The sequence below is a fragment of the Phaenicophaeus curvirostris genome, chromosome 9 (genome assembly GCF_032191515.1).
Source record: "Phaenicophaeus curvirostris isolate KB17595 chromosome 9, BPBGC_Pcur_1.0, whole genome shotgun sequence".
Classification (NCBI taxonomy): domain Eukaryota; kingdom Metazoa; phylum Chordata; class Aves; order Cuculiformes; family Cuculidae; genus Phaenicophaeus; species Phaenicophaeus curvirostris.
In genome coordinates, this window is record NC_091400.1 from 30685219 (window position 1) to 30700218 (window position 15000).

General features: G+C 39.7%; 1 protein-coding gene across 14 annotated transcripts in view; it reads right to left on the reverse strand.

Annotated features, from left to right (window-relative positions):
- EBF3 (EBF transcription factor 3) overlaps positions 1–15000 on the reverse strand; it is a 119681-nt gene that overhangs the window by 19593 nt on the left and 85088 nt on the right. For 8 of the 14 annotated variants that reach the window (XM_069863377.1, XM_069863371.1, XM_069863374.1 and 5 more), the window contains exons 9-10: positions 14566–14696; positions 13922–14048 (exon numbers count right to left, since the gene is read on the reverse strand). In XM_069863377.1, the coding sequence (XP_069719478.1) occupies positions 13922–14048; positions 14566–14696 (258 nt within the window). Of the gene's footprint in view, positions 1–13921; positions 14049–14565; positions 14700–15000 lie in introns of all 14 variants that reach the window. The other 6 variants (XM_069863378.1, XM_069863375.1, XM_069863365.1 and 3 more) reach the window with 1 other exon arrangement.

The window sequence follows — 15000 nt, forward strand, 5'->3', positions numbered from 1 at the left end:
TCAGCTCTTCCTGCCTCAAGGTTTGTATTAATATCTAATATCCAAAAATGTGTATAAGTATTTTATTAGACATGAATACCACATCCATTAAGGAGGATACCTAATTAAATTTAGCCACCGACTCATTAAAGGCATTAGACAAGCACCAAGATTTCTTCCAACTGTTCATCTGGCATTTGGGAGACTTTGGGGCAGAGGGTTGCTCAGGAGCCCACCCGACGCCAGGATACGGGAGACTTGCAAACTATCCCACTGCTGTGCCACCCTGCAGGAGCTGGGTATGGAGACAAGGAGTCCAGGGGGCACCTTTGCTTCAGCACTCATCTTCCTCTGGCCAAATATGGTCAGACGATTCTATAACTCTATGAAATGGGAGAGGATCAAGCAGTTTGGTTGGCTGGGCTGCTATTTTTAAGAGCTATAAATCATAGAATAGAATCATAGAATAGAATCATAGAATAGAATCATAGAACAGTTTGGGTTGGCGGGGACTTAAAAGATCACCCAGTTCCAATCACCCTGCTATGGGCAGGGACATCTTCCACTAGATCAGGTTGCTCAGAGACCAGTTCAACCTGAACTACCACCTTGCTGGGCAACACATGCCAGTGTTTCACCACGCTCATTATAAAAAATACCTTCCCTATATCTAGCTGAATTCTACCTTATTTTATTTTAAAGCCATTACTCCTTGGTCTATTGCTACAGGCCCTACTATTCTTCCCCAATCCTTCATTCTGAGCCCCTTTTAATAACTGAAAGGCCTCAATGAGGCTCACCAAAGCCTTCTCTTCTCCAGGCTGAGCACCCCCAGCTCTCAGCTTTCCATTTCACCACTCTTCTTTTACCCAGACAGCCCTTCAAGCTCCCCTCCAAAACCATCCTGAAAAGCCAGGGATGACCAGGAGCAAGGAGGGGACAGGCCACCACCACTGCCACACCACTCAGTCACCACAGTGCAGTCTTCCATGGTGCAACACAATCGCGACCTGTAGGACAGGTGAGCTGGTCTAGCAGCCTGAAAGATGCTTAAGTATTTTTAAAGTAATTGTGTTTAAATCTGCAGCTTTGTTTTAAAGCCAGCGTCATTAAGCATGTAAAGAGAAGGCGCAGGCACAAGGAGAGAGCATTTTTTAGCACTAACAACCCGCTCCCTTTTGGCAAGTGCACAGTGAGGGGAGATAGATCCATGGCCCTCCGATTTGGCACAAATTTTCTTTCTGACTGCAAAACCTGCCTGCAATAATAAAAACAGGAAGACATTCATTTGCTTCATTCCAGCTGCTGGTTCCAGCTATTAAATGAGTTCCAGTTTCATTTCAATAATGATCATCTTCCTGTAACTTCCCAATCATGCATTTGTCATAATGCAGTAATTTTCTAGCTACAAACAGATCCTCATAATGAGGCAGTTTTTCACATTAGCAGCATAACTACATAATAAGAACATCTGCAGTTCCTTTTCTGAGGGACAAGAGAGAGCTTCAATTAAGCCATGGGGATTGTTAAATAAGATATAGTATATTTTACTAACAGGGACACCCGCACCCTGCTTTAGCAGACTGCAAGCCTTCAACGTGCCTGAATGAACACAGGTTGTAATGTGTAAAAATTAAATAAAGTAAAATTAAATTGCTCAATACAGAGACATTCCTCTAGAGGGTGTTAGTGATTTCAGTGACAAAGTGCTATTTGCTGACAAGTAGTTTACACATTAACCAGCTGAATCCAAGGGGGAAAAATGCCAATAGCAATTATATCACCTTGAGGTTATTAAATGTCCTACTGATAAGTAACTAGGTGAACTTGACCAGGTGATAAAGACTGCTGTGAGCAAATGATTGTGCAGTGAAGAATGTCTCTTAGTCCTGCTGTTTCTCCAGATAGCTTTTCTTTCAAAAATGACTGTATAAAAAGTTGCATTAAAAATGTGTGGCCACTGAAGACAAAATTGATATTTAACTCCCTGCTGAATACTTCACCCCTATCAGAGCACCTTTATCATTTCACCTCAAAACATTATACAAAGTCTGCAAATGCCTGTTTTTTCTCCTTTTTTAGGCTTTAAAATGATGCTAAGTTCACCACTTTATCATCAACTGTCTCTACCAAGTGCATTTCATCTATAAGAAATTCAGATGCTCGGGAAATTAAAATTTCAAAGATCTGCTGCAAAAAAAATCAATGGGTAAAGATCAATGCTCATAGAAATTTCATGAACTTTGAACTGATATGGGCATGATGATGAGAAGTGGTTGGAATTTCAGGTTGCTGATTGTTCCTCACCCAGATGAAAAGCAGCCTACGGGGCTGAGAGGAGGTATACATTTGAGATGGGTTTTCACTTTAATATTTTGTCAGACAAAAAATTAATTTTCAGTCTATTTCAGTAACAAGCACAAATAAAAAAAATCAGCCTTTCCGATGTGACTTGTAATACCACCACTTCTTAAGAGCACCTAATGCTTTGCACATTAACACTGCAAAGAAATGAAATCGGTTCCCTTTGCAGCCGATTGCAGGTGCAAATTAATATTGTAAAATGAAGATCAATACATGGACAGGGCAAAATCAATAGTGGCTAAATTATTGCTGCATTTTCCTCCTCATTCAAGATGAGTTGTGTTTTCCTCTCAAAGTCAATACTTTGCAGCTTTTCTCATTAATTTCTCAATAAATTTGGCAATGAATTTCAATCACAGAACTCGGCAGGGTGAGCCAAGCATTGTGGAATGCATAGGAAATACAAAGGCATGGAGGGGTTGAACACATCATTCATCAGAAGGCACTCCTGCTTGTTGAAGCAGGACTAATATCCCTGGACTTACTAAGGATGGCCTATTTACTGTAAAAAAAAAAATAAAATAAATAAATTAAAAGGCATTTGAGTTCTCCCTATTCCACAAAGAAACTAAAAATAGATTTTTCATTAAAAAAATAACAAAACGACACCTTTGTCTTTATCTCCTCGGTTTGTTGTAATCGCCTAGCTTTCCCTCAGATAGCAGAAAGGGAAACAATGGCACTCACTCACTTGTTTCAATTACAGGCCTAAAATTCACAGATTGGATACTAATTATGCTCAAACAGATAACGGTGTAGAATTTTCCTTAAAATACTCATATTCACATCGGGAAAACTGCCTCTTTTTTTTAATTTCTCCCCCCTAATTGGAAAGCAAAACCCACCCAGGCATTGGCACCTGCTATGTTGTTTACAGGCATGGATGGAAGGATTGTCCTCCCACTCTGGAGAACCCGGCAGGGAATAACGGCACCAAGATGTGATGCTGCCCACAGAGAAGAGGACAGCCCTGTCACCTTGTCATGAAAGAATACCCTTGCTGACAACATCTGGATGACGTTCAAACACTTCTGTTTACATATCACAAATAATGCTTTTGATTATGGCTTTTATAGTCTTGATGAAACTGGAGCCCCTACAACCAGCCCTCAGCTGAGGAATGCTACGTGCAGCAGTGCAGCACGTACCCTGGCCTCGGGGAGGGCAAGCTCCTGTGGGGAACACAAAATCACACAGAAGTTTGGAAAGAAATATTAAAGAAGCCTATCAAACGTTAGTGAAACGAAACAAGAATGTTCATTTATAGCTTTTATAGCTCTGAAGACAAATGTCAATTCACTCAGTTCAAGAGTAGTCTGTTCCTTTCAGAGTCTTTTGTAGAGTTGGTCAGAGTACCTCCAGCAGAATAGATTTTATACTAAAAAGTGGACTGGGAGAAAAAATAAGGGAAAATGCTTCCTGGCCGGTTCCAGTCACCTACGAAACCAATGACTGCCTTCTTCCTGCACAAAGGAAGGAATAGAGAAACTAGGCGAAGAAGGAAGAAAGCAAGGCTACAGGGCCAGATAATTATCAGAGAAATACAGAACATGCATCTTCCTCAAATGTGTAGTAAATTAAGGTTTAGAATCACTACATATCTAATAATCTGTCCCCTAATCCTCGAGAGTGCAGTTCAAGCACCCTTGTGGGTGTGGAAGCTCAGCAGGGCTGATAAAGCTTTGCTGCAGGATGGTACAAGGAGGCTACCAAGAAGCACCTAATGGGGAACCCATCCACCCATCATCCCAGCCGATGCTCAGGGACCACTCGGCCCCTTGAGGTTGACCCACCACAGAACTTTGGCACACCTTTTGGTAGCTGTCACTCAATCACAAGTAAAGCCATATCTTCATGACCTTGGATTCTGCGAGGATGCCTGCATTTCCACTTTTACTGAGAACAATTGTGTTTCAAGCTCTTATGTTTGCCAAAAGTCATTACTACCATAATAGCTACAGATTTACTTTAAGTGAATTAATGAACAAATGAGAGGGGGAAGGAGGGGAAGGAGGGGAAGGAGGGGAAGGAGGGGAAGGAGGGGAAGGAGGGGAAGGAGGGGAAGGAGGGGAAGGAGGGGAAGGAGGGGAAGGAGGGGAAGGAGGGGAAGGAGGGGAAGGAGGGGAAGGAGGGGAAGGAGGGGAAGGAGGGGAAGGAGGGGAAGGAGGAAAAAGTATTGAAAAAAAAGATTAAAAGGTAAAGAAAAAAGTTTCTGTGAAGCAAGATGGCAGTCCCAATAAAAAGTCAGTGTGTTGGCTGTGGCAGTTTGAGCAAACTTGGATGCACACTGCAGCTGTGCAACACATCACAAAGGTGAAGGAGGATGAGCATCCATGCTGACCTCCTGAGAGCTCTTTCTTGCCCTCTAGACAGCAGACTTCAAGTTCTGTACATAAAAACTAGGGTAGGATTACAGAACTGGGATGGTACTGCAGCTCTCCTGACACAGCACTCCCCAGCTCTATCTCCCTCACTAAACCTGCCTGCACTGCCTATTGCCTCCACCAGCATGGCCGGGGGACTGAAGCAAGGCAAGGTTACAGCCCACTGCAATGCTGAATTTAACAGGCATCCAAAGCACAAGGACTCTGCGTGCTCAGGAGTCTTCTCCGCAAGGCAGCTGTAGGAACCAGTGCAGCAACACCCTGGGGAGGCTGCGATGGAGGAGATTAGAAGGACCATGGTTTGGGTTCAGTAACACATACCAAGCAACGCACCCCAAAGAGAGGTGCTGACAGTTTCAATGTGAGGTTTGGCACAGCTGTGTGAGAATTACCCAGCTCTAGCGCAAACTCCACGCCCCAGCCTTACTCACCCAGTGCTTGTCATCTCCTCAGCTCTGTGCTCCCCATGCCACTAAAAATGAGTGAAGAAGGCAGCAGCACAGGCACAACACAAGGGACAGGACCTCGTACAGTCTCTGATTTTATATGTTTTGCCAGAACATTCCCCTGAGGCCACTGGCTGGATGGACCCTGAGGAGCAACACTATGTCTGGGTTTGTGTGGAGGAGCAAGTCTAACCTGGTACATGCATTAACCTACACTAATGTACACACACATCCATCTATGGCTGTTACAGATGTTTAGAGTCAGTGATACTGGATTAGAAAATTGTATTTAAGGTGTTAAGTAGTGAATGAAAACCACTTAAAGTAAACTCACTTGCAGTATACTCAACAGATGGGGCAACCAAGTTACCAGATCAAACCACATCACACATTTCAATCTACAACCAGTTTGCCATGTAAAATACCTGCAAATTTACCATGATTTAAACATACAGAATTAGCAGATCATGAGAAATGAAGGATCCCTCCAGTAATAAGCCAGCTCTTATCAGTCATTAGCATGGAGCATTGCAAAGGAGGGACTTGGCAGTATTTTAGTGAAAAGTGAAAGGGGAAGGGAAGTTTCATATCCAATTGTAAATGTTCCAATCATGTCAAAGAAGTACCACAATCTAATACATATGCAACTAAACTAAAACATGGCATTTTATGAAAACAATATGATGCAACTAATGTGACATTTTCTACTGAAAAAATTATGTCATATTGCTGATTTGTTAGCATTTCACCACCGTGTTGCCACACCAAAGCAGCAAAATATTACATTTCAACTATTTAATACTCCAAGGTATTTCACTAATTAAGATATATTTTCCTGAAATAAACTGGGCTTGCATCTGGTTTTATATTTGTTGTATGATTTGGGAGTTTAGGCCTTACAGCTGAATAAATACCTCCTTCTTACAGGCTGATCTGTGTGGATCCTTCTCCTTCTTCTAGCTCACACACACTATTTAGACAATTATGGGGGAATTGGCCTACTGGAGCCCATGAGCACGGCAATTCCTCCTGGCTGAAAGCACTAGCCCTGGCCACATAGCTGGGTTATAAGGTGCTGCATCCACCCCTTTCCAAATAGCTGATGGAGCTGATGTGCATCAGCTGCTCAAGAAACTCAGAGGAGTCACCTGCCCTCTATATGCAGCAGGATGCCCAACCAAGTGCTCCAGTTCTTCTGAAATACAAGAATTTCAGGTACTGTGCTGAAATTGATGCTTAATCACAGCAACTGGAAAATCTGATCATTTGCCTGTCTTCACTGGCTTAGCTCTGCAAAGGCATTTATCTCTCTCAGAACCATATGAAATCTATGATGCTTCGGCAAACATCTGTAAGAGCTGGTATTCTGCACAAATTCTCTCTGTCTGTATTTGGTAATGATCACCCAGCATAAGAATATAATGCTGTAGTATTTTAATGTAATATTTAGACAAATAGGATTTATATTCAGATCCTTGATTTTACCTAACGTAGTTTTTACAACAATATTCCTCTGTCATATAATAATATTAAACAAAAATATATCTTACTTGAAGTTGTGAAAGCTCTGTATTACCTGTGGATATTGGAAAAAATACCTCAAATAGCTAAATGAATTCAATTAATTTATTAAAAAAATCAGTATTAAATACTTGGCCACAGAGCATGTTGCAACTTTAAAAAGGGAAAGCCTGTGTTATTAGTATTCTAATTGTTCAGAGTGGGGTAAAAGTACTAGCTTAGTTTTCAATGACAATTTAAAATACTTATGTAGTACAAGATAAAAATATTTTTGTATATCAAAATTATTTAGCTTAGAGAAAACTTAAAACACTGAAGGTTTTTACCAGGTATCTAACAAGATAAAAAGCTTTCGGAGCAGCCATATTGCACGTCTATACTTAGGGAGATGATCTCAAGATTGTGTCAAAGAAAATTCCTTTCTTTCCCGCGTTAATGTTTGTGTGTGATGTAAATTGTGTAACTAAAAATATAAAACGCTCCAATCCTAGACTGCAACATTCCAGCTAATAAAAGGCTAGGATAAAAAAAGAAGTTCAGAAAGAGTGGATTACTGGCTTGGGTATCTGCATCCCTCCATCAGCCTGCTCCTCTCACACGTCTTCAGCCAATGGAAATCCCTGATGGGGAGCACGCACCATTCCAAACTGGGAGGCTACGCTGGGGATCAGCATCAACTGACTTTCAACAAACATCAGGCGAGGAACATCAGATCTACCACGGATCTCTTCTAATCATGTGACTTTGCATGGTTTCAATGAAAGTTTGTGTATTTAAAAATCAATAGTCATCTACAGTAATTTATATTCAGCCTGTGAATAACAACTACACTGACTAACAACTCTTGTGGAAATGTCTGTATTCCGTATGCTTGCGAAATGCGTTTAATAAAATTTTTAGAAACATCAGGTTTTGTTAAGAAGCTACATAACAGACAATGTCTTAAAAATTAATTTAAAATATAAACAATAGTGGACACCCAAAATATTTTTGAAAGATCTTTTGATTTTTTTTTCTTTAGCAAATTACATTCACTACAGCCTTGACAATTAATTTTAAATCAATTGTACATTCGGCTTCAGACCCATACCAGTGTCTTTAAACCAACTTTCATGAAACTCGCTTGGCAAAAAAAGATGTATTTATAGGATGCAGGCTTCCCAGCAACAAAGGTTTGACATGGAAACACTACCAAGCTTCTTAACCATAGCAGTAGCACTGCAATACACTGTGGTATAAGAAGTTCCAAAAAGCTAATAAAGTCACTATTCTTATTAACCTTGAGCTTCTGGGTGCTTGTTTTCCTTATTTCCATGTTATGTTAAACTCAATGTAAAGGCCATGAAGTCATTGGACATGTTTCTTTTCAGCTCAGTAGCACTTTGATAAGGGTACAAATTAATTTAATGGGAATACTGGTGTCGGCATGTAACATATACAGCAGTAACTAGCCAAAACCAGACATCAACTGGATATCTTCCAATGCAACCCAGATTTCTCTGTTTGCTATCTCACCTTCATAATATGCGATCAAGATATACATTTTCCTTGAAATATCTTATTTCCCCTCCTTCCACCGTTATTCTTTTATTTGAGACTTTGGGAAGTTTTTAGCCTGAGTGTTACAATCAGGCCATAGTAATAAAAAATAGCAATAAATCTAAATTTAGAGAAATAAAAATAGAATTAGACAGTTTAATATCCAGGAAACCAATTTTACTATTTAACTATAGACTACAATGCAGCATACAGAGAAAAGGAGAAAAACATGTTTCCCCCCTCTCAGAGAAAACAAGGTAAAGGTCTTATTCAGCACTCAAATTTTCCTGATTATTACATGAAGCCAAGATGACCCTTTTGTCCTTTTTTTAAGATGAATTGCCATCGCTTCAGCACTACATTTTGTCAGTTTGGGTACAGCAGAGTCAATACCTTCACCTTGACATGGAAACTTTGTGATTTATCAGTTCTGCTGTGACTCAGTGCTACCACGACCTGGCGAGGTGCAGCCACTCATGGCACTGGGAGCAGACTTTGGTCACAGCTACTTGGAAAAAAATAAAGCACTCTCTGATGATAGACAAATGTGTCTTGTTAGCAACAGCCAAAAAGCGCTTGACTTGTACTAATAACAAAAAGGCCATGTTGGTCACCATGGGTCTAAAGACGAAGCACCCTGTCACTGCCTTGGTTGGGAAATTAGCAAATAATGTTCCTTTTCCTTGATAAATGGGTGACAGTTCTCTCTCACCAATCATTTTTTAACATTTTGATGCATGTCTATGATCCCGCTGGAGGAACAGAAAAGTTTACTGGCCCTCAATTTTCAGATGATGAATGGAACACTCTAAATGTGCGATTTCTGTATGAGGTATAGTTCATTTTAAGCAATTCTAGTAAATGGGTGTCACTGATTAGGACAAATAGTCTACTTGTGCAATAGCACAAATGGTATGTCTCATTCTTCTGGCCTCCTTTGAGACAGAAAAGAAAGGGGACAACAATGACCCTGATAAACCTGGAATTGCTACTGTTTAAAAAAGAGCTATTATATAATATACATTATCCAACATGCTATTGACTTGATGCTACTAAATCATTTCTGTATGTTTAGCATTGCCCTATTAATTAAAAATGTATGTCATGCTGAAAAACCTTCTTTATAAGAAAAGACATTTAACTGGGATGTCTCTCCTTGACAGTACTGTTTTAAGAAAAATACATTTTACTCTAGTGCAATAAAACTGTTAAACGTATTATCACAGGTACTTTCTGGTTTTGACTGTTTAATATTAACTTTGAATGACTTAGAAAGACCCATCTTGAAAGGGCAGGAATATTTATTCCATCTTGATTTTTTTCAGCTTGCTGACAACCAATACTGACACAAGGTCTGATCAATAAATAACCAATACTGTAATAATGTAATAACAGAGTCTGTAAGTTGCTTCAGGACAACAGCCATTAAAAAAAAAATAAACAAAAAGGAAACGCAATATATGAGAATTAGAGGATTTCATTAAAATGAATGTAATAGTATTATTTTTATGTTTTCCAATAAAGTCCTGTATTCATTGTATATATTTTTAGCATCTGTTTTGCAAAGTCACCAGATTCCATACTTATGAACAATAATTCAAAACGTACAAGAAATAATCAGGTGATTTAAATTTAACTAAGGCATCAGCATGTAGTTTAGCATAGCAAAAATAGTATGATTTGTGGGAGGCAATTAACAATCATTTGCTCTGTGGATACAAGTAATTTGTTTAAAGAGCACTGACCTATGAGACAGCTAGTTTGTGTTGGCTGTGATGGAAGGGAGCTATTGACTCTAAACAGTGTAACAGCGCCATTGACAGAATCACATTTGAATGCACACAAAAGATCTCGAAAATACTTGAGGAACACGAGATCTTTCAGAGGGGCAAGTGGAGTGGGGGTTAACTGAGGGAACCCAGCCAGAGCCGAGGTCTCCAGATCGAGGCAAAACCGAGCCAAACTGAAAAATCTGGACAATGTAGTGACTAAAGAGGGCTTCCCCCCCTTGGTGCTGTGCCAGCCTTAGAGCCTGGCCGTACTTCTTCAACATAAATACTCTATCAGAAGGAACACAAACTGTGAGCGATTACTAGTTGAGTAATGGTTTCATAAGCTTAAAATTGAATGCAAGTCTTTGTGCAAAATAATCATTTTTATGTTCACATCTAGCAAATGCATTGCAGACCTGGGAATGGTTCCATGTATTCAACATTCACGCTTTCTCCACGTCTGCTTTGGACATGTTTGCAATCAAATGCCAATAACTTGTACAGCAACTGGGTACAGTCTACTGCAAATGATCTGTTGTCTCATGACAATTTGGGTCATTTCTTTTAACTGAGCAAAAGAAGTTATCAAAATAAGAGAGTGCAACAGAAACATTGAGGTGGAAGCAGCCAGCATGAAAAGTTCCAAGCGCCAAATAGCATCCTTTGAAACTATTTTAATATACACTGTGTTGGACTACACTTTATTTGCTAGGAAATCATTATGCAAAATACACTCTTTGAGAAAACAGTAACGCAGTGGCACAAATACATTGTAAATACAGTACTGCCACTCATCTTAAAGTAAACCAACGGAATCTACAGAGCTTAAAATATGTGTGTAAAGGTGCAATTTTATCTGCAACATAATTTCATTTAGAAGCATACAAATCACAATTTGCCGTAATCAAATAACACTGCAATGCTTATATTCTAATTAAAAAATAATCTCTGATATTTAATTTAGAAACCTGGAAGATTTTACCAGCAAAATTACGGCTACAACCTGCACAAACCACTTGATTTAACCAGGCGGATAGAGAATTTTTCAGGTAGCACTTATAAAATTATTATTAAACAAGCAAAGGATGCACTGTTCAATACATATTAAAATAAGTATTGTACCAAGTTATTAATTTCCACTATTCACTTTTAAATGCAGCAAATACCTCATTAATTTAATTTTAGGTGCCCACCAGTTTATATTGCATTTTACAGTCTAGAAGGCAATTTACTATTAACTGGCAATTACATACAGAATGATTGTTAATTCTGCTCCTAAGTGCTAGCTGCTTGAAAATTGTTATCTCTCTCTAATTTTTGACCTTCTTACAACAGGGGTGAGGCATACTGGGAATACAAAGGACTAGTAGAGAAGAGCTGGACATGTCATTTGTGACTCATTCTTTTAATTCACCGTGCTAATCAACTGAACTGCCACAATCTCCCAAGGTAATTGTATCTTTATAATAGTTGAAAGCAACGGGCAAAAAGGCATGGATAGATGGGGAAAGGCCTTGCCTTTGCCTGCTGAGAGACAGCGCGCTCTTCCTTCTGCGTGAGACTAATGGGGGCTTTTGAGAAAAATCTGGAACTTTCATATCTCTGTACCCTGATCATTTAATGTCTCAACTTCTCTGCTCACAAAGGCTTTGTACACCACACTACACTCTTGTTTCATTATTCTGCAGCCTTGTTGCCCTATGGTCTACCTCATGCTGGGAAGGTTAAATGTTAGAGTGCCAAGCCAGACTGCAAGCATGGTGGGACACTGATGGGAAACAGATGCCCTGGGGATTCGGCCCCTCCCTTCTCTAGGGCTGCATCATTTTCATTTTCTGAAATACAGTGAGGCTTGGCTTTGCTCTGAACAGCAGCTGTAATTTCCAAATACTATCTCAGTCACCCTATCACTTCAGGATAGAGCAAAGCAGGCAGAAGTTTCTTGGTCAGGCAGGCGCTGGCTTCATCTTTTTATTTTCTTATTGCTGGGATATAGGTGTTTTAAACATATATTCCTGGTTAAGTGTTCCTAGTAATGTAACTTTATTACAATTTCATTTCAGTGGGAGAAGCTCCTGACACTCTCACAATTCTTTTGGACATCTTTACTTAGCGATAAAGACAAAAGATTACATCAGGAATGAAGAAACAAATGGGTTTTCCTCACAGTTTCGTACAAATCTGCTTTTACACATTCAAAAGAAATTCAAGAAAGCAAAATTTGCCAAATTTGCAAAATCTGCACCTAAGAAATCAGTTTAAGACATCACTATAAAGCAATTTAAAACTCCAGGCCTCTGCTCTGAGAGCCAGACCATCGTCTGGTTCAAATCTGCAGCGCTTCCCTGTGTGCGATGGAACTGCATCAGCTCACAGCACCCGAAATATCTGGAACTTAGTTTAAGGCTTTTAATTCAGTCATTTTTTATTTTGCTGAACACTTATCTTAGCTAAACAGTCAAATTTGCCATGAGACTCTGCCACAGTTTTGCATGGACTATGTTCGTAATAGCATTGTTAAGCCCGTAAGCGTGATGACCCCCACCTGGGGTCACCACCTTTGCAGCAGACTGCAAAACAACATTGGCTTTCAAGACACGTTGTTAGCACCAAAAGCACCATGGGCACCACCATCCCATTTGGTAACTCTGGTAACAACCCAATCAGAAAGATCAAGAAAATGCAAATATTCCCTCCCTTGTCAGCCAGAAGTGAAGCACCCAGGTGTGAATGCAAGTATGGGTTTTGCTCAGGTTGTGATTTCTTTGGGGATAGAGGGAAGACAGAAATCTCACATGTTACCTTCACTTAAAAGTTCATTTCAGTGATAGATCTTAGGCAGACAGAAAAACATATCCTCGATGCATTAACCATTTTAAAAGTCCTAGCTTAAAACTACCCAGGAATGCACTTTTCCCATTAGATCTAAATTAATAGATAGAAACAGTTGCAGTCTAGTGGGAAAATATTCATCAAAATGCACATCATCTGCACATCATCTGCAATCTGCATTATCTACCCAATAAGCAGCAAGAATTCTACCCGAATCCCTGCAGTCTGTCGAGTAAACAGTTAAAGGCTCTTTGTTTTCAAAAGAGAGATTGATTCATCAGATCAAATTTATTACCTAGAATCCTCATCCAAAAGTACGGTAAAATAAATTGCTATTACTCCTTTTTCCCTCCCAGCACCTCAGTTAAATTCATTGTTAAATGCCAGCAAAACCATAATACATATTTTAGATAAAAAGCCAGCAATACTTCATCCCAAAGTAAGAATTTTCACTTTAAAACCTCTAGAAACCACAAAGTTACGACTTTTTCTTGTGCTCTTGTACGTTAAAATCAAATGTGTTTAAAAGAATTGGCACAAATAAATCATTCCCAGGCTTGTGAGCTCGTATCCAAAGTTTCAGGTCTGAAAGAATTTTCAGAGCCAGATTGCGAACAATTTTGGATAAAGTAATTTGGATCCAAAACCAGCTACTTGATCTGGTGCCTAAACCTTCAAGTGAACTTTTAGGGAAGTTCAAAAAGTTTGGATAGATAGTCTGAAAAATATTTTTCATCACTGAACACTTCTTAACTCCTTTTTCTGGCTGGAGCAGAGTAGGAAATACCGTTGTTAATCTATTTCTGGCCAAAATGGAAACAGGAAGTAACAGGCATCTCGTGAGAGAGCTTGATTTCATGAGACATCGAGACATTTTTAAGACCCAAGAGGCTTGGATAGGCACCAGAGCATCTGGGTGCATAGATAATCAGGTATTTTGTGGTCCACCTACCACCAGGCACATTTCCTACAAGACACATCCTATTTTTTAACACCATTGTAATGTTCACACCTGGCATTGTCTGTGTATCATTAAGAGATGAGAATTACTATCCTGAGAGGAGCAAGGAAACCATACACTTACCAGTGTAGACGAATCGGCCGGGAGCACCTTTGCAGAACTGTTTGGATTTGTAGGAGAGAGTTACTTCAACAACTCCTGGAATGTGCCGTGGTGGTGTTTGAACTCTGATGGCGTGGGGTGTTATCAGCTACAAAAATCATACAGAAAACAAACCTTAAATCAAGGTGGCACCGATAGAACTGATGCCAGTCTGCTTACATAACTATGAAAATTACTTTCAATTCTACTCGTCATCTCAAAATCCTCCCTTCTTGCTGTCATGTTCGAAGATATGGGTCCTACAGGTTTTTTTAAGAAAGAGCTCTGTAAATGATTCTTGGTTTTCGTTTGCAGGAAAGGCCACAGGGCATCATTCATATGAAAATTGCCTCCATATGTCTCCTTAAGGCTACTTCTAGTAATTTTAACACTAATTGTCCAATTGTACTGGGAGACCTCCTACAGCAAGTCTTCCACTAGAGGGCCATGATGTGCCTCAAGTATATTTCTCCGTGTAGTCAATTGTCACATGTGAATTCATGGTTAAAAAGGCACCGTAAGAACAAAATCTCATGATACCTCATGTCAATAGCCTATTGACAGCTTGTTAAAATCATTCATGGAAAAATGTTACAGTTCAAAGCCCACCAATTTAGATAGCTTACCTCACTCCAGACCAACATAGTTCCAAATACGACTTGTAAGCCATCAAAGAAGTTGTCTCCGATTATGATGACAGTGGCCCCACCAGTAGTCCAGCCTTCACTAGGACTGATGGCCTTTATGCACGGAGTAGCTGCTTGTACAAGACAGAAAATCAAGACCTTAATACGCCTTCTTTCCCACCATGAGATCTCTTCACCAATGACAAACCATGCAAAGCACAATAGGAGGAAAGTGCATGATTTCTCGAGGAGGCATACAAAGGGCAATCGTATATCAGCATGTTGATGTATTTAAGGCAAACTATTAAATGTTTTATAAAGCAAAGGCCAAGCAGCAGAACATTGGTGAGCAAGAAAAAACTGGCTTGATATAGCAAATTATATGTCAGGGCAAATATGGCTATTACAAATGATTAAGCATCGCATGCATGTGGC